Source organism: Vanellus vanellus, assembly GCF_965231255.1.
Source record: "Vanellus vanellus genome assembly, chromosome: 2".
Lineage (NCBI taxonomy): Eukaryota > Metazoa > Chordata > Aves > Charadriiformes > Charadriidae > Vanellus > Vanellus vanellus.
Genome location: NC_138906.1, coordinates 112,643,400 through 112,666,280, shown reverse-complemented (window position 1 = coordinate 112,666,280; position 22,881 = coordinate 112,643,400). Strand labels below are relative to the sequence as shown.

The 22,881-nt window shown below is 39.7% G+C and overlaps 1 protein-coding gene across 1 annotated transcript in view; it reads left to right on the top strand.

Annotated features, from left to right (window-relative positions):
• The window catches only part of GNAL (G protein subunit alpha L), a 124,201-nt gene that overhangs the window by 48,616 nt on the left and 52,704 nt on the right, over nucleotides 1–22,881 (top strand). The window contains exon 5 of the mRNA XM_082499079.1: nucleotides 17,784–17,881. Coding sequence (XP_082355205.1) covers nucleotides 17,784–17,881 — 98 coding nt within the window. The remainder of the gene's footprint in view (nucleotides 1–17,783; nucleotides 17,882–22,881) is intronic.

The window sequence follows — 22,881 nt, the reverse complement described above, 5'->3', positions numbered from 1 at the left end:
TCCACCATCATAATCATGCTTTTTTTTTTTTTTTTTGAATGATGCAATTAAGATATTAAAAGCTTGCTCCTATCAAACATTTGTGTTCACACTAGGTTTTTGCTCTTACACTGCTGCTATTTCGCAGGTATGAATTTCTCTCACACCAATCAGGTGCAATTATTCTACCAATACTTCATGATATAAAACTCATCTCTGCCTCAAAAAAAATAACCAGTTTACAGTTTTGCTATAAAAATTCTTTGTTTTTTTTATATACATAAAAACTCTATTCTTGTGGCTGTTACCTAGGAAAGATACCTATTTTATTTCAAAGATTTCGTGTATTTACTGATATTCCATCATATCTTTGTAGTCCTTTTTCTCCATAAAAAGGATGAAATTTTTCTGTTGCAGTTCTGTTGTCTGCAGTCTTTTTAGGAACTTGCTGTGGTTTTCCTTTTGGAAATGTTTAGTTCATTCAGCTTGCCTGAAGCCAGTTAACAGGAGCCACTTAACATTTTTGATGAACTGTATTGAGTCAGTTCAGTTAGCTATCTAATCTTTGGCATCTATTTTAGAAAAAGCCTTTATAATTTATATCATTGAAATGTGGCAAATACAAAAAAAAAAATGTTCTGGCTGCCGTTGCTTTACCAAAAAACTGAAGTGTCTCTCAAATCCTGCTAGCCAGTTTCCTTAAGTAGAAGAGATATGTTTATCTTGTTTGTCTTTTCGCTTGCTTCTAAAGGGAAAACCACTTTTCAGTATTCTCTTGATAATACGTATCTTTTAGTTTACCAGCTTGTACCATTAGAAATATGTCTAGTAATGAACCAGACAGTAATTGTGCATTAAGGGACTATCAGCGTTGACTTGTAATTTACAAGTATATAATAAACAGATATGATCATAGATCAATTATTGACAATAGACAACTATGTTTATTCATACTATTTTAAGGTTTCCTTGCACACCTATATTTTATCTTTATGTGTGCTGGATTCTGTAGCTATTGCTGATCAACTGGGGCAGTATGATTGCCCTCTTGTTCCTACTAGAAATAAGGTATCGATAGATGTCCACGGCAGTCACTATCAGCAAACATTTAAGACTGCTATTGTACTAAAATGCTGTTTTAAGACGCCAGCAATTTCGCTAAGTTTTTAGTATCACAGTATCACAGTATCACAGTATGCTAGGGATTGGAAGGGACCTCAAAAGATCATCTAGTCCAATCCCCCTGTCGGAGCAGGAACACCTAGATGAGGTTGCACAGGAAGGCGTCCAGGCGAGTTTTGAATGTCTCCAGAGAAGGAGACTCCACAACCTCCCTGGGCAGCCTGTTCCAGTGCTCTGTCACCCTCACTGAGAAGAAGTTTCTTCTCAAATTTAAGTGGAACCTCCTGTGTTCCAGCTTGAATCCATTACCCCTTGTCCTATCACTGGTCGCTACTGAGAAGAGCCTGGCTCCATCCTCATGACATTCCCCCTTTATATATTTATAAACGCTAATAGTTTATATATTTATAAACGCTAATAGTAATTGTTCAGGAGAGACCAACAATCTGCTCAGGCTGTGTCAAGGGGACAGTTCTGCCAGCCCGCTCACCAAGAGCGAGCACTGGTACTTGGCCAGTGCCTGTTTTCCGAGTGCACAACTGTGCTGAACATAAGTGGCAATAACTGTCTTTCCTTGAGAAGAAATTGGGGACAAATTAGGCAGTTCCCCCAGTTTCCTTCTGGTAGCTATTAGCCTTGACACGGGACTAGTATTTAGGCTCCAGCCCATACTGTGAAACGAAGTCAGTGCTTGAAAAGCCTTGCCTCGTCTGTGACATCTGAAGTTGCTGATGGCTATTGGAGCCTTGCATAAGATTTATAGTTTAGGTACTTAAATACTAAAAGCATCAGAAGGTTCAAATTAACATCAGAGTCCCATTGCACCGGGTGCCTGAGGATGCAAAAGCAAAATGTCTTAACCGTGCTGAGATTTGCTGCAGGTCTGCAGCCTCCCTGTGCTCACTGCAGAGCCGTTTTGTGTGGGAGACCGTCGGCCTCTGAAGGACAGAGCTAAACACTAGGCAGTGTGGGTAAACGTTAAGAAACGAGGAGTTGTACAAATAGAGTGCCTTGAAGATCCAATTAATTAAAATACTTGCCTATTCTCTGAGATTTCAAGGCGGTTTCTAAAAAGTCAATGAATGTGTTAGAGAATTAACTTATATTTTTATAATGATTTCCAAGTGACAAAAATTATGGTTTATATAGGGGATGTGAATGTCCTTTAGTTTTTAAAAGTCGCAAAACTCCCTTATGTGGATCATTATTCTCATGTGAAGATCACTCTGCTCTTCATCCACATTTTATTATAGTTTCTTGTAAAGAAACCTTTGTGAAAAACTGATGCTAAGAAAATTATAATAGGCAAAAGGCTGTATTATTTAGTTCCCAGTTTAAGTGCAGCATAAATATGGTTTCAAAGTGTGATTCCGTAGAAAGCAAATCCTGAAAGCAAAGTTTCTAAGTGAATTTCCTTATCTTACAAACTGAATCTGTCATGACGTTATCTGTATAAAGAGCTTAAGAATGTATAGTGAATGTTTGTTTAATTAAATTATATTGCATTAAAAATAAAACTTGATCTATAAAAGGTAGATAAGAAAGCCACAGCTTGAAAACAGAAAGAACTATCTATAAGGAAAGCATTTGTGTTTAACCAAACGTGTCCTACACCCAGCACAACTGATTGAAAGAGTGGTTGGAGTCTCAAGTTCTCTAAGTCAATACCTTTATTTTTTTCCCTGGAAATAAAACAGCTTTTCCTTTTTATACTTAAAAAACTACTATTTGCCTTAAATGTTGATATTCTCCAGATATATTGAACTATTTCACAGTGTTAAGGTTTGGACTTGCTACAACTGATAAAGAATTTCGCTTCTGGTATTTACATACATTTTCTGGTTTAACTGCAGAAAAAGTCTTTGATGGCAATAATAAAGACAGCTCTTTCCCTCACTAGTGAAACACATTTCAACTTGGAAAATGATAAAAGCTATGGATCAACAAACAATGGATCACTGGGCACATAAGAAGAGAAGTTTGGGGTGTATTTGTTTGTTTACTTAAAAGTAACCACTGGTGATTTTACTACCTTCAGTTCTCAGCAGTTTATGGTTGCTTAAAGGTTGTACTCTACAATGGACATGCTCCTCGCACCCTTCAAGGAGATATTTAAAGAGTCGGGAACAGCTTGTATGCATTTGTAGCCCAGCCATATTTTCTCTTTCAGTCATTTCACAGGAAGCAAGAGATCTGAAAAAACTGTCTGTGGAATGGAGTTTCCCTAGAAATTTAGAGTGATTTTTGCTGGAAGAAGTTATTTCTGTGTTTAATTTTAGAGTCGGTTGGTTGGGTTTTGTAACAGAAGGCAACCAACGTCCTTGTCTGAATTGTCTTCACGTTGTTTCAAGGCCTTGCTCACAATTTGCATATATCTATCTGAAGTTTTCTCTCCAGATGCAATTGAATTAAGTTAGTTCACGTTTTGATTCTGCCACATATAACGTCCAGTAGCTCATTTTTGTCCATGTGCAACCAGCCGTCTTGCGTGGAGGTTGCTGATGGCCCTGTGGTGGCTTGGACGGGCTCTATGGCAGAAGTAGTATCTGAAGGAAGCTGGGAGAGCAGGTGGAGGGAGGCTTCTTGGGGACTTGCATGGTGGTCTCACCTCAGTTGCTGCAGGTTTGGGGAGTCCAATATCAATGACTTCAAACTCACTAGTTCTGTGTTTTCCTTCAGTAGGCAATACTGAATTCAGTTGGTGACAGTTTGATTTTAATTAATGCAAAGAAATGTATTTCCTACCATTTCTGAGACGGGCGTGAATCATTTCTTTCTGTTTAAGGAGCTCTGGCAATATTTGCCTATTAAACTGAGAGAATTACCTGGTTTTATTATTTCACTCAATTCAATTATTTTATCTCATGCTTTCGACATCATGTACTGAGATTCATTAACAGTTCTTTGGCAGTCACAAGACACTAATCATCTGTTTACAATATTGATCAGCAGCTTTCATGTTAGATTACATTTGAAGTGAGAAATAATCCTGCAGCAAATAGTAAATAGAAGACTAGGAAGAAAGAGAAGAAGCTAGCTTGGGCTATATAGTTTCTTCACGTACCCTGGAATCATCTGCATTCCATTAAGCTGGACCCCCTTAACAAATTCCAGCTCTGGAATTCCAACAAAATTTCCCATCCACAAGGTGTTCATTGTCTCTGGTCATCTATATTCATAAAGATAGAGATTTCTGTTCCTACAGATATAGATTTCTATTGACTTCTTGGCAGTTTCTGAATTGCAAGAATATTTATGGGCTAATAAAAATGCATACGTTCTGATGCCTCAGCAATTTCATTTGTTACTGTATATACGTTCTTTCTATATTATACATATAGTATGTTATTATTTCAGTTCTTCAAAATGACATACTTTTCAGAATAGAGCTTACGAACTAAACACTAGGAATTAAAATCTTACTTTTCTGAAGTCACTAGCTAAATTTCTTCTGAATTAGTCTGAAAAGATTGGTTTCTGAGGCTCATCGGTACTAGATTCATAGGGGCTGGCACTAGGAGAATATTGAAAATTATATAAAATGTGGCCAAGATTTACTTAAGAATCTGTGTTACTTTCCAGAGCTTTATTAAGACACCTTAGTCTTACTGAATAATGAGATACAGTAGTTCTGCACCTATAAAAGTAGTGAGCGCATGCCTTCAAACGGTGGGGTTCTTTCAAAGTATGCAACTTTCAGATAGTCAAAATTACTAGTTCCTGCAGTTGTATCCACAGTCTTTTCCCAGAATAGCTCTTAAAGGCAACAGCTATCAGATAGAAAAGACAAAAAGTTTTTCCCTTGGAATCCTTATTCATATACTTATATCTACATCTGTGGTTGTTAATTTCCAAAAATTTGTTTGCTGGAAATGAATTTAGTTTAGTTACAGAGATATAATAAGAGACTTGTATTTCCTTTCCTACTATTATAAATATTTCAGCATGAGTAAGATACCGTGTTGAAGCTAGTCCAGTTTTTGCACATGGATAAGGATGGGGAAAAGTGTCAAAGAAGAGAGATAAAGTTGAAGAATTTAGATAAAACTTGTGCAGAGGAGTAGGAGGCTTAATAGATCTGGCAGCAGCGGGCTGACTTTTCCATTACTTTCTGATTTAATTATGAGAGTTGCTTAAGTTGTGGATTCTGCCTGTTAGTCACATGATGTTGCCAGCATTTATTTCCGAATCAAATCTATAAAAGGAAATGAGAGTTCTCGGTCCTTGCAAACCACTTGTCTGGTAGGAAATCACTTACAAATCATAAAGTGCATATTAGCGCATGAAATAGTTCCTTGATGTATGACCTCCAAAACTTGTTGGAGGAAAACAGTTGAAGCTGTGAGTAGTAGAAACTTTTCATACTGTAAGAATTATAAACGGCAGCAGGCTTGTGTGTTTTCAGCTCGCTCGACGGTTGTCTTCACTATGAAACTGTGTTTACAGAAGCAGCAGGGGCAGGAGAACTGCCTGGGGACAGGGGAGAGACGTGTCCCTCAGCTTTGTACTCCACCGGTCTGACTTCATTGGGGTTATCCCCACCATCTGAGTAATGACAACCGAGTCAGACATGTAAGAAGGGCTGAGAGCACTGCAGGAGTAACTCACGTAGGGGGTCAAGTTCTCATCACCAAAAAGTGACAAAGTGCACATTTAGCTTTATATCTTCAATGCAGCAGGCAAGAATTAATTGCATGATTATCACTGCTCAGTGAAATAATAATCCACCAGAGGATCTCACGGTTTTTGTACTGATTTGTGCCAGAGTGCATTGGGGCATGAAAAAGACGACTGCCTTACTGTACAGCTGATAAAAAATGTGATCTGATACAATACTACTCGAGATTTAAAACTGTAGGGGATTCAGATCCAAGTCCGTGTTACAGCATGTAAGTTACTAGTATTGGCTTGTGTTCTGAAAAAAATGATCTTGATATTTCCTGCCGTGAAATGCCTGAAATTTACCAATTTATAATACGTGTCTTATAGCAGTACTTTTCACTTGCATAACAGTCCCTTCATCAGGGATTGCAGAGTGGTTTGTATATACTCACACTGACTGGACATTATATTGATTTATAAGAAAATTAAATACGATGTTCACTGCAGTTTGTTACACAGAGGCCCAAGGAGTTAAATGATTGCAGAACCAGAAGCAGTAACAAAACTTCTGTGGGTTGATTTGCCATCTTCTACTCTGAATGGACTCCACTCTGTCTAGTCTTGCCTAATTAGGTAAAGATTCAAATTTTGACATACAGAATCTGTACACTTTTGCAATGCCATTAGCAAGGCTTTTGACACTGTCTCCCATGACATCCTCATTAGGAAGCTGAGGAAGTATGGGCTAGATGAGGTGACAGTGAGGTGGATTGAGAGTTGGCTGCGGGACAGAACTCAGAGGGTTGTGATCAGCGGCACAGAGTCTAGTTGGAGGCCTGTAACCAGTGGTGTCCCCCAGGGGTCAATACTCGGTCCAATTTTGTTTAATATATTCATTAATGACCTGGATGAGGGGACAGGGTGTATCCTCAGCAAGTTTGCTGATGATACCAAACTGGGTGGGGTGGCTGACACCCCAGAGGGCCGTGCTGCCATCCAGCGTGACCTGGACAGGCTGGAGAGCTGGGCAGAGAAGAACCTAATGAGGTTCAACAAAAGCAAGTGCAAGGTCCTGCACCTGGGGAGGAAGAATGCTAGGCACCAGTACAGGTTAGGGGCGGACCTGCTGGGAAGTAGCTTGGAGGAGAAGGATCTGGGGGTTGTGGTAGACAGTAAATTATCCATGGCCCAGCAATGTGCCCTTGTCGCCAAAAAGGCCAATGGAATCCTGGGCTGCATAGGGAAGAGTGTGGCCAGTAGGTCGAGGGAGGTCATTCTCCCCCTCTACTCTGCACTGGTGAGGCCACAACTGGAATACTGTGTCCAGTTTTGGGCTCCCCAGTTCAAGAGGGACAGGGAACTGCTGGAGCGAGTCCAGCAAAGGGCAACTAAGATGATTAAGGGATTGGAGCACCTCCCTTATGAGGAAAGGCTGAGAGAGCTGGGACTCTTTAGCCTGGAGAAGAGAAGGCTGAGGGGAGACCTTATTATGGCGTACAAGTATCTAAAGGGTGGGTTGAAGGAGGATGGAGCCAGGCTCTTTTCAATGGTTCCCACTGACAGGACGAGGGGTAATGGGCACAAGTTAGAACATAGCAAGTTCTGTTCAAATACACGGAAAACCTTCTTTACGGTGAGGGTGACAGAGCACTGGCACAGGCTGCCCAGGGAGGTGGTGGAGTCTCTGGAGATTTTCAAGACCCACCTGGATGCAGTCCTGAGTAATGTGCTCTGAGCAATCCTGCTTTAGCAGGGGAGTTGGTCTAGATGATCTCTAGAGGTCCCTTCCAACTCTGAAAATTCTGTGATTCTGTGATTATTTCTTTTAATAAACAAACAATCAGTAAGCAAACATCTCCCAGTACACGTGACACCTGGATTATGTGTTTTTCAGTAATTTTTCCAGTTTGAAAGCTCAGTGCTCTACAAAGACAACTGTGTAATTGGCATCTTGATCACAGGGATAAACCGCCTGCTACCACATTTTGTTAAGTTATGACATATTTCTGATTCTTCTGTTTGGTCAGTCAGTTGTTCAGCGCTTGCAGATTTATCTCATACTTTGTCATCATCTGTTGTCCACAAAAAATTCTCCTTGAGGGGATTATAACAATACTTACCTTTTTCTTTCCACAAGTGTTGCAGAAATGCAAAGAGCAGCAATGTTGCAGGATTGTGTAACACATTTGTGATTACTTTCACAAATAGTTTGAGAGGGCTTTTTTAAAAATGAAGAGCTTTATGTGCATTCAGGGGGAGCTCCTAACATAGACAAAACCAAAATGCCTTCAAGGAGAAGAACATGCTTGAGCTTTGCATCCTCGGCACAACACTTTTTTCAAGACGCTGCGTGCACTAAGTAATTTGCTTAAATTATTTCTCCTACTTTCCTTAGTAGAGAGCTTGATGGCCCCCTCAAAATAGCAGGTAGGCAGCAGCGTTCAAGGATTTGTGATGGCAGACTCAAAATTGAAATACACAATTAAAATGGAAACTAGAAGATTGAATCAGTGGTTTTTGTTTTAAGTATGATAACAGCTTCATTGTCTAGCTCAGAAAATAAGTCACTATTTGATAAGTAGCGAAGAAAAAACATGGAACTGCTCTGACTTGTAATGCATTTTTATCTTCAAAGCCTATCTTATGCACAGTGCTGGCCCCAAAATACTGCAAAAGCATAAAATCCTGTTTTTAGTTTTGTTTTTGCTAGTATGATCTAAAGAACTTTTGGACCTTTTTTTAGTGTTTGACACATATGAGTTTGAAAAATGTATTATTATATTTCTCAGACTTTGTAGATGAGTTCTGTGGTCCACGAAAGTGAACTTGTTGATTTCTATAAAATAAGATGGCAGATGGAACATGTTTTTAGCAGGCAGAAATAGAACTGCTAGGGCAATCAGGCTGATACCTTAACTGTACACACTTCTTGGAAATGTAGTGTAGAGTAAGAGCTTAAAAGTCAAGGCACAAAAATAGTTCAAGAAAGGGACGTAGAATGTACTGTGCCGGTTGCACTCCCGGTTTTTAAACATTGTCAGCAAGCCCCACAATTCATATGTTTTGTCTAGATGCAGTGGCATGTGGTAGCTATGTGAAAATGGTGCTTTTATACCTTTATAAATGTTGTTTGTTCCCCAGCTTCTTTCCTTACACTTCCAAGTTGGATAAGATTCTCCTAGGAGTTAATAAAGTAATTTTGTTTTCTTGGTACACAAGATGCCCCAACACAAGTGTGAAGGTGGTATTTACCATCCTCCCATGTTTGGTTCTAATGAACTGAGGTTACGCTTAGTGCAGGCTGATCGTGCTTCAGGGGCTGTTGCCTCCAGCCTAAAAAAGGCAAAACAAGTGCAATGAACAAGGAGAGAAGGTAGTTCTGGATGTATTATTCTGTAACTCTCTTTGATGGATCCAAAGTTAGGTTTCAGAGGAGGGTTAGAGGCCAAACTGCTGCTGTGCCTATCAGAATGAGTCACTGGCGAACAAAGTAATTGCATTGATTATTGCACACCCACAAATTACAACAGAAAATACCTTGCAGGGGGTGGAGGTTGTACTTTTCCTAAAGGTTTCTGTATAATTAATCTACCGTAAGTGCTGGTGCTTTAGAAACATTTGAACCCTACTGTTAAGCATGGTCCTTGCGTGCCAGTTGACCACTCCTACATGTGTTTCAGTGTTTCTCATGCTATTGCTTGGGTGCTAATGAAGGTTTTGATGCCACTGCTGTTGGAAAAATTCAAGTCATGTATTCTGCTTTTGTTTTTAAATTGTAACGCTGTTTGCCTGTCTTTGTTGTGGGCATTAGGAGTTTGAGCAGCTGCACTTTGTATACCTACAGCAAAACAGTTCCCTTGTTAGGCAGAACATTTCATAAAGTATTAAGAAGTGGAGCTGGGTGAGCCATAGGGGACACTTCTGTCTCATAAACAAGAGGCTGATTGTCAAGAGACTGTACTTGTTTGTGGAAGAGGTAACCGAAGCAGGCTTCCTTCTCTCTTGGGTGTCTTACCTGGTACTTTACCCCATAATTTCTGCATTAAGTCCATTTAAATATTGCTGTTTCTACAGCTTACAGTTGCACTGGGTAGATGTTTGGGGGTGGACGGTATTTTTAATAGAAAATTAGTTCCTACACTTGGCACAAGCAAACCAGTAATAACTAGAGGCGCTGGGGCAAATTATCACTCACTGTCCATTCTGGGTTTCTTGTAACATCAGTTTACAACTGCCTTAAGTTAAACACTGGGTTAAGATTCAAGTTTCAAGGCAGGCCTCTCAAAATTAAGATTGCCTATGCAACGCCTCCATATACAAGGTTATGCAGATAGCTTTTTAGATTTTTTTTTCTATAAGGCCCCGAGTCTCACATTGCAGAGAAAAGCCTGGGCAATGGAAAATAAATACTATACAAAAAAATTGCTATGAAAGGTTGTTTGCTTGACTTAAATTCATCTTCCTACTGCATACATGATTTGTCGCATAGTGTAGAAGTACCTTTTTTTTTATTCTTATCATTCACCCTGAAGCTCCAGATATTACTCCCTCAAGTTTATTCACTCAGCAACTTTGCATTATCACTTTGATTATACCTTATACGTAGTACTAATATGCATTCTTAAAACAAAAAGCAGAGTATTTATTCTTCCCTACATAATAAAAAATCTTAGCTGTTGGATCATATTACGTTCAGCTGCTATGTATATCTCATAGAAAGATAATCATATGTGATTTAAAGGCTTCGAGAGATTAAGAAACTACTGTGTATAGCAGTATCATCCTATTTGGAGATTCAAAGATGCTTGTACAGGGTAAACATGATGGTAGACTGTCGAAATACCCAGTGTGCTGGGATGGTGTCAGTAGCCTCCACAGGGAAAAGTGGGTTTCTCCCTTTGACCAGATTTGTATCTCTCTAATGGTTATATTGGTCATTATGTTTAGGAACACAGAGATTTTTCTCTGATTTTTTTTTTCCCCTTCATTCTTAGCAGCTATGTTGTAGAGAAAGTGAAATTAAAAGCAGAACCCAGTCACAACAGCAATGTTGTGAAAATTTGTCTCAAATTCCAAATGCACAAGTCTTGAATTAATGAGAAAATGAGTATCAAGGAAAAAACAGAACCTAATGGATACAGGAGTGGAACTCTTAAACTTAAATTGCCCTAATCTGAGTATCTGAGAACTGTTTGCAAGTAGAGACTGGAGAGGCTTGCAAGACAGTCCTGGAGCTGCAAAAGTAGCTTTTGCTTTATCCTGTTAAATTCCAGATTTTACTTGGCTGAAATATAAACTTTTAAAAATTGCCATTCTTCTGTTACTTTACATGGCTTATGCTACAAAACCCAAAATCGGATTTGTGGCATCTGTTGCAGCCAGCGCAGCAGCAAACCCCCCCCCCCGGACATCCCCAGCAGCCACCAAGCTTTCTGGAGGATGAGGGGGGAGCTCAGCTGAGCTTCCCTTCACCCGGGATGCTGTCCCTCTGGTTATCCCTCTGGCACCGCATGGAAAAGGGCTTCCTCACAGCTCTCTGGGAAGTAAAGAAAGTGCCGGTTTGAGTCCTTCCTCCTAGTCGTCTCTCCCAGACCATGCTGCTGCCCATCCTCCCCCAGAACAGCACGGCATCCTGCTGCTGGCTGTCGCTGCCACGCTCAGTGGCTTGGGCTGCAGGCTGATGGATCCAGTTCGGTTTTGACCTCAGATGTGGTACACAGAAAGGGATGCTTGAAAGGATATTGTTTGCACTGCGGAGTAAAACATGTCACATTTAGAAAACCCTGAAGGTAGAAAACCCAGTGACTCCACTGAGTGTCATCCTTGTGGTATTACAGTGTTACCCATCAGTTGTCACTCCTGTATTCCACAAAACTTTTCCACAGATGAGTGGATGGGAGATTAGGGCTATATACCCCTTGCCCTGTGCATTGGGAGGTACAAGGGGGGTACGCCCTGTTTCATAGGGAGGCAAGGACCTCCCTTCTCATATGAATTCCATGGATCATCTTGCACTGCGGTTGTTGTTGGGAGTTTGGGAGGTGTTAGGGTGGGAATTTTTAATGCACCATGTGATTTACTTTTTGCTTGGTTAAGTACATGAGAGAAGAAGTAGTAACTGAAATTCAGAATAGAAGTGACGACTTCATTTCACACCCACAGTGGCAGAGCTATGAAAATGTGTAACGTTTGCCACTTCTTTAAATGGTTGTCAGGCTAATCAGACGGGTTTAATCTGTGGTTTAGATGAGAAATTGCCTTATAATCCTGGAGCTTAGGAGAATAAGAGCATGAATTTTGTCTTGAGGGAGATCGATCTTATTTCACATTAATCTAAACAGCTGTTTCCAGGTTTACAATATATTAACAGAAGAAATACGCGGAATAGAAAATACAGTGCAGTTTTCCACATACCAGTTTCTGGGAGACTGAAAGGTGACATCAGGATAGCTATTAAATGTATGCTCCATCTGGAAGAAAGACAGAAAGGAATCTAAATAGAATAAAAATTGTGTTCCTGACCTAACATGAACTTTTGTGGTTTGTAAAGCAATTAGATGAAAAGTTCTGTTTCCAAAATACATAAAGATTTGTTCATGAAGATGTCATTATTTAATCATCACTAATATTTATTCTCAATTTAGGCAGCTGAAAAGTGAAACAAGTCCATTTTTTATCTACTTGAAAATTTTTTGTAGGAGTTATAAGGGGGAGGATGTTTCTAAGGTAACCTACCAATAAATAAGTTTTTTTCCAAAATAAGGAAAATTAAATTTCAAGAACATGCTGTAACTTCTAGTAGGACAAAGTTGAAAAACAGTGCTTTGAGACTTAGCTGTAGCGCATCTACATTTGTTGTCTGTATTGGTTTCTTGGAATGTTTTGTATAGGAACGTATTCCCTCCTTTTTTTTCAACCTAAAAATGTTACCTTGGAATAGGTGAGTAAAAATATTTCCACACGATCTTTTTAAAATGTAGTAAAAATACAATAGTGTTTACATCAGTGATATCAGCTCAGAGTGTTTCTACATTTATGTACTTCTTAACTTATTTTGTTATGAAAAAAAATGGAATCATAACCTGCTTATGTCACTGCATGATTTTTAGATGATACATGGATATTTATGTATAGCAAAAATTATCTGCTGGTGAAAAGGAAGCTCAGGAGTATGGAGCAGAGGTTTTTTTGGATTGTCTCAGGAAGAGTGGAAAATTTCCAGATGATTTTATGTTAATAAATATTTGAGATGTTGTGTGTCACATCTTCATTTTGATCAGATCAAAATTTTGGTGTTGTACGGTCTAATGATCACTATAAATTCTTGGTTAACTCGTGTAAATTAATGTGTGTGAAGTAAAAAGTACCTATAATTCATGAGACCTGAGGCATCATAATTTACTTCTCTAACACGCTAATTAAAATGCTCCATCAAAAAAAAAATATTAATGGCTTTATTTTATATGTATATTAATAGGTGTAAATATTTGTATGCTTCTGTCCCTAAGGAATACTTTGGATGAAACAGCTCTGTTTTGTTTGGTGTTCATAGCGTGTCATGATGTAGGTGTTTTTCCTGGTTCTCTTCAGTATACTAAATATTTTTAGTAGATTTCGGTGACTTTGGTCCAATACAGGTCAGCTGCATGTGCTTGCAGATCAAGTGCATCAGATGCCCCAAATGCTTTCCCATGCCCCTGTTTTCTCCTGTCCCAGTTGAGTTTTCTTAAAGAACCTGACTTTTAAGAACTTCTGAATAGCCACTCTCCAGAAGAAGATCTTAGTTAGATCTTAGTTAGATCTTAGCCACTCTCCAGAAGAAGATCTTAGTTTGATCTTAGCCACTTCTCCCTTACAAAGATCTTAGTTTGGCCATAGAATCACAGAATGGTTTTGGTTGAAAGGGACCTTAAAGATCATCTAAGTCCAACCCCCTGCCGTGGGCAGGGACACCTTCCACTAGACAAGGATGCTCAAAGCCCCATCCAGCCTGGCCTTGAACACCTCCAGGGATGGGGCACCCACAACTTCTCTGGGCAGCCTGTTCCAGTGTCCCACCACCCTCAGAGCAAAGAATTTAGTCCTAATATCTAATCTAAATCTACCCTCTTTCAGTTTAAAACCGTTACCCCTTGTCCTATCACTACACTCCCTGATAAAGAGTCCCTCCCCATCTTTCCCATAGGCCCCCTTTAGATACTGGAAGGCTGCTATAAGGTCTCCCTGGAGCGTTCTCCAGGCTGACCAACCCCAACTCTCTCAGCCTGTCTTCAGAGGAGAGGTGCTCCAGCCCTCTCATCAGTACTGTGGCCCTCCCCTGGCCTCGCTCCAGCAGGTCCATGTCCTTCTTATGTTGGGTGCCCCAGAGCTGGATGCAGTACTCCAGGTGGGGTCTCAGAATGTAAGCTGTTAAGGTCACAACTTACCCATAAAACCTTATTTGTGTTGTACTGACCTACGGTAATGTTTTGTATGTAGTTCCCCACCCCCCAGAAACATTAACTGAAAAGCCCATCTTCCTTACCAGCTGGAGCAAATCCAAATTCTCTGTCCTTTGAATTACCCTGGCTGCTCCCCACAATGGCCATTGCCATATGTGGCTGCCACCCCGAGGACGCCACAGCCCCAAGAGCAGGTGCCGCAGGGCAGGCTTAGCCCAAAGCCCACACCTTCGTTAGCTCATCAGTGCCTGCTTGCCAATGAGGTCACCGTGATGCGGCCACAATGGGAGAAGGAGGTGACAAGCACTGGGGTCTATAGGAATGAGTCATGGGGATTGAACTCAAACGTAGGAAGTTCCATCTTGACATGAGGAGGAACTTCTTTACTTTGAGGGTGTCAGAGCACTGGAACAGGCTTCCCAGAGAGGTTGTGGAGTCTCCCACACTGGAGACATTCAAAACCCGCCTGGACGCCGTCCTGTGCAACCTGCTGTAGGTGACCCTGCTCTGGCGGGGGGGTTGGACTAGATGATCTCTAGAGGTCCCTTCCAGCTCTGACCATTCTGTGATTCTGTGATTGAGGATTGGGGATCAGTTGCTGGAAGGCCCGTCGGGCAAAGGGGCCTTGGTTGCAGAGGTTGAAGCTAACATGATGACTGCTATCTGGATGTTGTCCTGCGATGGGGAGTAGGTTGGAATCCAGACATGTTTGGCATGTGTGAGCAGGATCCTCCTGTGTGCTTGACTGTGTGCAGTGGGAGCCGTGAGGAGAAAAAGTACTGAAGAACTTTGAGCAGATGAGAAAGGGGTTAAAAACAAGTGTGAAAAGTTGGATCATGGTACTTGGTGTCTTGAAATGAAGGAGGATTTTTCTGGAAGGCTTTAGTCACCTGGGAAAGAAGGATCGGGTAGCTGTGTGGGAGGCAATTTGCAGGCAAGTGTACTCCTCTGCAGTAGATCGGTACATTTTAATGAGGCAAGTATATTTGCTTCGTTTTATAGGATTTGCTTTGGACTAGAAGTCTGGAAGTTGTTTTAAATAGACTGCTTTGAGATATAATGGTCAGGTGGAAATATTTGAAGCATATAATATGGAAACCCTGTATTTACAACGTATTTGTAGGGTCTCAGAAGCTGAGCTGAAAAGATTGCCTCTTTTCCAGAAGAGATATTTAAGAGTAAATAAAGCTTATACAGAGGATGTAAAAACAGAAGTGAAGTTAGAAACTGCTGTAGCTGTTCAATTTTATTTATTTATTTACTTATTTATTTACATCTGCAGCCATCTTTCAATCCGTCCCACCCCACAGGAAGGGAAGCTTTCATGCTGGCATCCTTCTCCTCTTCCCGTCCCCTTCCCGCAGGCTGTGTGGGTCTGAATGGGCCCATTTTTTAGATGTAGGTTCCCCTCAGAGGTGACTTCCCAAGCGGGTGGGAATTCCCGCGAGGAGGGGAGGGTGGGCACGACGTGCTCAGCCCCTGCGCCTGCAGCAGCGAGCGCCTGCAGGAGGGCTGAGGTTGTACACTGCTGTACATGCACCCATCGAAGGGAGTGGGAGAACTGGGTCCTTTTGCCTCGGGACTCTGACACCTATCCGGAGCTCACTCTTTCCATTGAGAAGGCAATGCCTTTTCTTTGGACAAAGGTGCCAGCAAGTGAGATGCGTTCGGCCCTAAATATCAATCAAGCATAATCTTCAAGTTTGAGGAATGTTCCATGTTTTCTGGTATTTATCATTTTGACTTTTCCACTTCTTTCTTTTTCTTGTAGTCGTGCTCTCTGTTACTTGTGTCCGCTTTCTCCTTCTACTTATTTAGTTCAATATCTTGTCCTTTCTTGAGCTTGTTTTTGCTTTCCTTCTGCTGTAGGAACAGAGAGTTTATAATAGCTGTAGCATAACTTCAAAAGGTGGATCTGCAGTGTTTTAAACAATCATTACATAAGTCGTTAAAATAACAAAGACAAAATAAACATGTCCCCATGACAGAAGAAATAAGTTCCAAGGGCAGTATAAGCATCTGCCAATCTCTAGTGTTGCTTCCTCTCTTCTTCCAAGACTTTCTGCAAAGGTTTTTCACGCCTGCTTTAACATCTCCCTTTCTCTAAACTTTTGAAAACTTCTTAATGAATGGATTTTTCTCTCTCTCTACATTATGCACAATATAGTTGAAAGAAAAAAGCTCTTCTGGGGTTATTCAGGACCTCTGCAGCCATATTCAAAGCTTAACTAAATAATTTTCTGTACTAGTTTGGTCTGAAAATCTTGTGTTTTGCCTCTCCCTGAAAATGTCGCCAGCAGGTCACAGGCAGTTGCTGAGATGCAGAGTGTTACCTTCTGGGGCACCTCAGTGGGGTGTCGTGCGAGGTTGGGAAACCCACACGGGGTAAAAGTGAACTTACAGTGCTGCCAAGATCTTTGGCGATGAACACTGACTTTTGAGAGAAATTTTCAATCCTGAAAAGGTATGGGGAGGGACTGGCAAACAATTTCAGAAAGTTTCAGAATTCAGATATTTACACAACATTTAGACGGGATTATGAAGTGAATAATGGTATTACACCCATTTTACACAGAGCCAAAGTGAGCTGGGGAAAAGCCGTTTGTTAGGTTTTGCAAATTTATGGCTGACCAAAGGACTCCGATGATTCAGTATCCGTGTTGAGGTGTTAAGCGATTACAAACAACTTCTGTATTTAAGTTGACGTATTACTTTAACAATTTGGTTTGGGGGAAGAAAGATTCAGTCATGTAATAAAGGAAATATTAATTTGTGTAACCATTCCTTGTTTCATTTTAGAAAGCTTTAGCTGGAAAAACTCAGTTACTGTTTGACTTACCAGTAATGATATAACATAAAATGGACTCACAGCTATAAAACAAGCTGGAGTGTGTGATGCTCTACGGCAGGGGCTGGAGGAGCGGACGAGCCAGCAGGCGGGGTTGGACCTACCACTCTGCGTGTGTGCATTTTGTACCAAGCAGCTATGGCTTCAAGGACAGCTTTGATTCCTCTTTCAAATAATTCTGGAATAAGTGTGCCGGCAGATATTTCTGGATTCGTATGCTTGGGATAGCAGCTAGGAAAAGCGCGTTGTGCCAGACAGCTGCTTGGAGGAAGCGGTGTTGAGCGAAGACTCTGAAAGTCTTGCAATCAAATTATTATGTTGCATGAGAAAATAGCAAGCAGAGGAAAGTTGTGTTTTTCAGGAAAAGTTGCACAATCTTTTTAAAGTTACAGACTGGTTCTCACTCTGGGAAGCTAACGTTTATAAGCTGAGCAGGTTTCTGCATCACTTCGGTGTCTTTTCCATGACAGAATCATAAATTCAGTTAAAAATTAGGTTTGCATGCTTCTGGGTGACATTCGTACTTATAATACATTTTATGTATGGACTGGTATGAATTTTGAAGGCAGTCTTGATTACCTATCATGTACAGGAAACTGTCAGCAGCCATATGTTCAGTATATTTTACTGCAATTTTGCTAATAAGTGTCTTTTGCTTTTATTTTAAGGTACAATCCATCATTCTGCAAAAGTATAAAGCATGAAGGTTGGAGGGAGGGAGCAACACATACAGATTGGGGATTGAAAAGATTGAGAAATGTTCTCTTATTTGTTGCATTTCCAATTTTCAGGAATTCTTTGAACATGCAAAAAAGCTCTGGGATGATGAAGGTGTAAAGGCATGCTTCGAGAGGTCGAACGAATATCAACTGATTGACTGTGCACAGTAGTAAGTATTTATTTTTATGGAATTAATAGCCAAGAATGATCATTTATAACCAGTTAGAAAATACATTTTTATTAGCAAGATCTGGGAGTTTTGCAATGCAGCAATTCTCTGTATAGGCTGAGCATGTATAGCAAAAGTAATTGATGGTTTTATCTTAGTTTGCCACTAGTATACAACTAAAAATTTAACAGTTAATAACGATTAGTATGAAAGAAATCAAATTAAATAATTTTAAGTGTCTTTATTCCATTTGAAATAGATTTACATAAAATCATTTCAATTGAAACTATTAAGTTTAAAAAATGTAGAGCCAATCTAAGGAAAATGCTTTGGTTTAAATTCCGAGACCCAGACAACGCTGAAACTGCTCTGTGTTTTCACATTCCATTAAAGTATCTGAGATCTTTACCAAACCAGTTGGCACGCCTGCGTTACTAATATATTTTTCTGGGGGAAAAATGATAAGCAATATTGAATTAAAGAGATTAGTACATTTGGTATTCTGTTCTTCATATACATCAAGTGAAGCGGTATGTGTGTGCGTAACACAGTCATAATCCTTAAACACGTTAATCTGATTGGAAATGTTCTAAAAAGAGATGTGTAGTAGATTGTGAAGGTGCAAATCATAAATACATAGCACATTGATGAAAACAGATTAGTCGGGAAATAACATGCCAGGGCTACAAAAGTCAGCTGTCCTCAGTAATAACCCAGCTCCGACCAAAAATATACATTTCCTGTGAACTGCTATTGAGAAAATGTATACTTTCATAGTTGCTATGTGATTTAGGGTTTTCAGAGAACACACTCTAGTGTGTTACGATTTGTCTAATTGGCAGTATGGTCAGCAGCAATGCCACAAGTCTGTTGTAGCGCTCAGTGTTTTGTTTTTCTGTCCTCTCTGCTCTCGGTGTTGAGGCTGAAGCAGAGGAAGTGGGCCATGTCGCTAAAGGACTTGTCACGCTTCTGCTGCAATGGGGAATTTCAGTGCTGCGGGTCATAGTTTCTTTTCCCTTTTTTTCCAGATTATTTCTGGGAAAAAGAAGGATGCAGTAATGATTCATCAGCACATGGAAGCGAGGGAAAATTACATATGTGTAGGAACTCACTTGACCTCAGGGGACTGAATTTACCAAAACCTGGGCATTTGCTCACAGTCCAGATTGGCTAGAAATTAAAGCAGTGGTTGTACATAAAAAAAAAAACTAGAAAGTTGTCCTAAATTGTGATCAGTGGATTTCCCCTCTGCCCTCACCCACCAGCACTGCCATGGTACAGATCAGAGCTACGGTTGCTGAAAAGTCCAGACTGACTGTTTATGGTATCTGTTAAGACACTCAAATAAGACATCAGACCAAGAAAATAGAATAATGACATGTATTTAAAATAAATGAATATAAAACTTACTTTACTCATCAACAAAGGTCAATGTGTCTCCCAGTCCTGCTTTGCAAAATGGTGCTGAATGGACCAGGAAAAGAAGGAAGACACCGAATTATAGTATTAATGGTACTGGGCTTTCCCTTAAAAAATGAAGCCTATCTACAGGCTTTGACAAAGAGAAGAGTGTTAAGTGTCATGTTATGTCCAAACCCAAAACACAAATGGGGAAAAAAGTGGACCTAGAATGAAGTCCACTGTCCAGAAACTTAAAACTAAATCCTACTACCTTTTTTCCTAAAAGCTTAAAGGAAGATTATTGGGCTTTTTTCTATGTGTCTTCCCTCCATATCTTCTAACTGGTTTTCTTTTTCTTTATTCTTAGGTTATTTATTATAGTAGTAAATATAATGGTTGCATAATTCTTCACCTTCAAGACACTTTATGAAATAATATTTGATACTTAAATATCCCTTGAGTGTACCTGTGTTTTCCATTTCATGATCTATCTGAAAATATAACAGCTAAGTGACTTACCCGCGTTTACAAGCCTTCAGTCTTACAGCAGGGACTTGAAACTCGGGAATAGCCGTGCCATTTTTCTCACAGGTATTGATGATTTAAAATGGTGAAGTGTAAGCTTAGCAGAAGGAAGTTAAGAAAAAATGCACCCAACTTTTATCTGCCCCTCCATCATTCCTTGAAAATTAAAATGATACCAATAGAGTCAGGAGATTTAAAAGTTGCTGTGTCTTGCTGCGCACGTGTATTTATATATTGCACAACGGTAGTTGCTTTAGCCAGAGGAACGTTTCCGTGCTAGCGTTGGATGGACCTTATTCAGAGTGGTGGGGTCATGTCCACCTTGTAACTGACAGAGCGTGTGAGACTAGATTAGAAACACAGTTCTGATATGTACATATGTTTTCTTATGTGCACTTAGAAAATAGTGTGAGGGTGCTGTCTTCCCGAGTCAGCAGGAGTGGGTGGCATTTCTCTCAGGGCTTGTCCGTGGTCATCTTCAATTGGTAAAGAAAAAAGGGAAGGAGTATGATACAGATGATACACATGCTTACTGTGGGATTTTGAAACATCTGCATTGTTTTCATTACACTGGCTTTGGGAGAAAGCATCCCACACCGTCAGCTAAATTCTAATCTTTTACTTGATAGTGAAGGAAGAATATTATCAGTAGGTCACTACTAATTTATCTGCTTAAAAAGCAACAAAGCAGAGCCAAAAAAAATCCTAACGTGTTAAAAATATCATTGGATTACAAGTAGGGTGGCTGACTTAAAATACTGAAAAGCCTTATTAGCAATTTCTGAAGTCAGCAGCCCAACTTGCTGACTTTTAAGTGAGTTACAAATACAGTGTGTTTTGGAATAGTTTAATTTTGGCTACAGTACAGAGCTTCTGTATTTTTAAAACTTAACCTAATTTTCTTTATTACTGTGTGAGAAATATTTTTCTGGAAACAGAGGTAGTAGTAAGAAACAAAGGCGAATGTTTTATTTACATAAGGCCTGAAAGTTGCTTTACCTTGATCTTTAATGCCCTTTTAAATTACCAGGGTACTGTTCCTTCACGGAAATGAGGATGAGGGCCTGCTTTTTAATATTCTTACATGACTCTCTGTGTATCTGCACTTCTTCCAAGTGTCATGTTGGTACATCATGTGATATTTGTAACAAATACGAATCTGTGACCAAGCCGGAGGTCAGACCTTGTGTTCTGACAGTGGTAAATGTATCACAAGCAAAGATCTGAATTGTTCTTTATCACTAACTACAAAGATATTTATGTTACTCTTGGAGGGGGAAGTATTGCATGGCCATCAACCATATTTTTTCCTTAACAACCTTCATATATTTCTTTGAGATTTCAAGTTCAATTTCAAGTTTAATTTAAAAAAAAAAAACACTATATTTAATTTGAAAAGTTGGTTTGATTTAGTTTTGTCTTACATTTGACTTACCTAGATTCCAGCAGGTTGGTTTTGTTCATGATGATAAATCTTACACCTTACTTCAGTTAACTTTAACTTATTTTGAACTACTGTGATTATGTCCATATTCACATACTTTATATTCTGTAAATTCTAGGTCTAAAAAGGACTTTCACATTGTGAATTAGTGCTGTCTTGGCATTGAACTGTCTAGTATATAAATAATAGACCAAAATATGTTCATTAAAAATTTCTTGTAACTCTGGGACAGTTTTCTAAAAGCTAAATAGTTTCCTGTAAGATGAATGCAACTCCATTTTTTTAATATTTCTTTTTCTTCATACTTCAAATGCCCAAATTTTATTATATCCGTGGAGAGGAACTGCAAAGCAAACTTCCATGAATGTAGAACAGATCAAAACAAATAAAGGTCCAGGTACGATGGCCTTCATTTAAAAAAAGACCCAGAAAAAGAGTTGATGAGTTGATTATGTGTCCTTATAAACTTCATAAAGTAAATGAATTTATTTGGCAATGAAGAGGTATAACATTTCCTTTTAACAACTAGCATACCATGAGTTAGAGTTACAGGTTGTAACCACCTGTTTGGTGTTATATATGTAAGTGGGTTGACTTCACCTTAATGCTGGTGAAATGGTTACTGTATTATAAGCCCCCTTTTTTCACTGCAAACCATACCATGTGCTAATTGGTGGCTGCTCCAGAAATCCTAAAAAAGCCACTGAAGTTACTTTTTACTTGGAGATCTAACACATGTGCCCACAGACGGCAGTTAAGTTGAAGACCTTTGCAGTACATCAGTTGCCGTTGGGGGATATTGGGCACCCCCAGTCTGGTGACATCTGTCCATTGTTTTGATGAAATTAAGAGTTGAGTTATCCTAGTTTTGGTTAGTCACATGTCAGTTATTCAGTTGACCGGGTAAAATTAGTTGATAGGGGATACTTACAGTGCTTAGACACTGTCAGGGAAAAGGTGATCGTTTCAGAGCAGAAGAGTAGACAAGCAGAACTAGACACTTTTGAAAGGGGAGAAAAAAGACAAAACCAGAACATCCAAGGCATCATTGTTAGAGGAAAAAAAAGCTACTTTCAGATGTATTGGAAGGTTCCAAAGTTGAATTTTTTTCCATTGCATTCACAGAAAATAGCAGCGTGTGTGTGCATGGGTGGCCCTAGCTAGAAGGGTTGTAATTCAGCCCACTGAGTTTCTCGCTGTAGTAAGTTTAAGGGAACCCTGCCCTCAACCAGTGCTTTATCCCAGTTTGTCTATCAGTCATCTTTCCCTGATAAAAGACATCACATCTGATAAACTTACGTGTAAAGGCCTAAATTGGTCTCTGTGCAAACATTTGGGCTAATAAAACTTGATTATGCAAGTTCTCAGGAAAGCAAACACAAGGAATGTGAGCTCGGCCAAAGAAAACTGGGTTTACATTTGAGTGAATACACATCGAAAAGACACACCTCGAGTTCTTTTTCTTTGCAGTTATTCTATCTTGGAGAAGGGTTTCAGCCAACTTCTGAGGCATCCATCCTGGTATTAGGTGGAGTAATTAAAAAAAAAAATTCTTTATGTCGTTGCCCACAGATTGAATTCCTGATGTGACAAAACGGCTAATTTTTTTTCTCAACAGCAGCACTTCTTG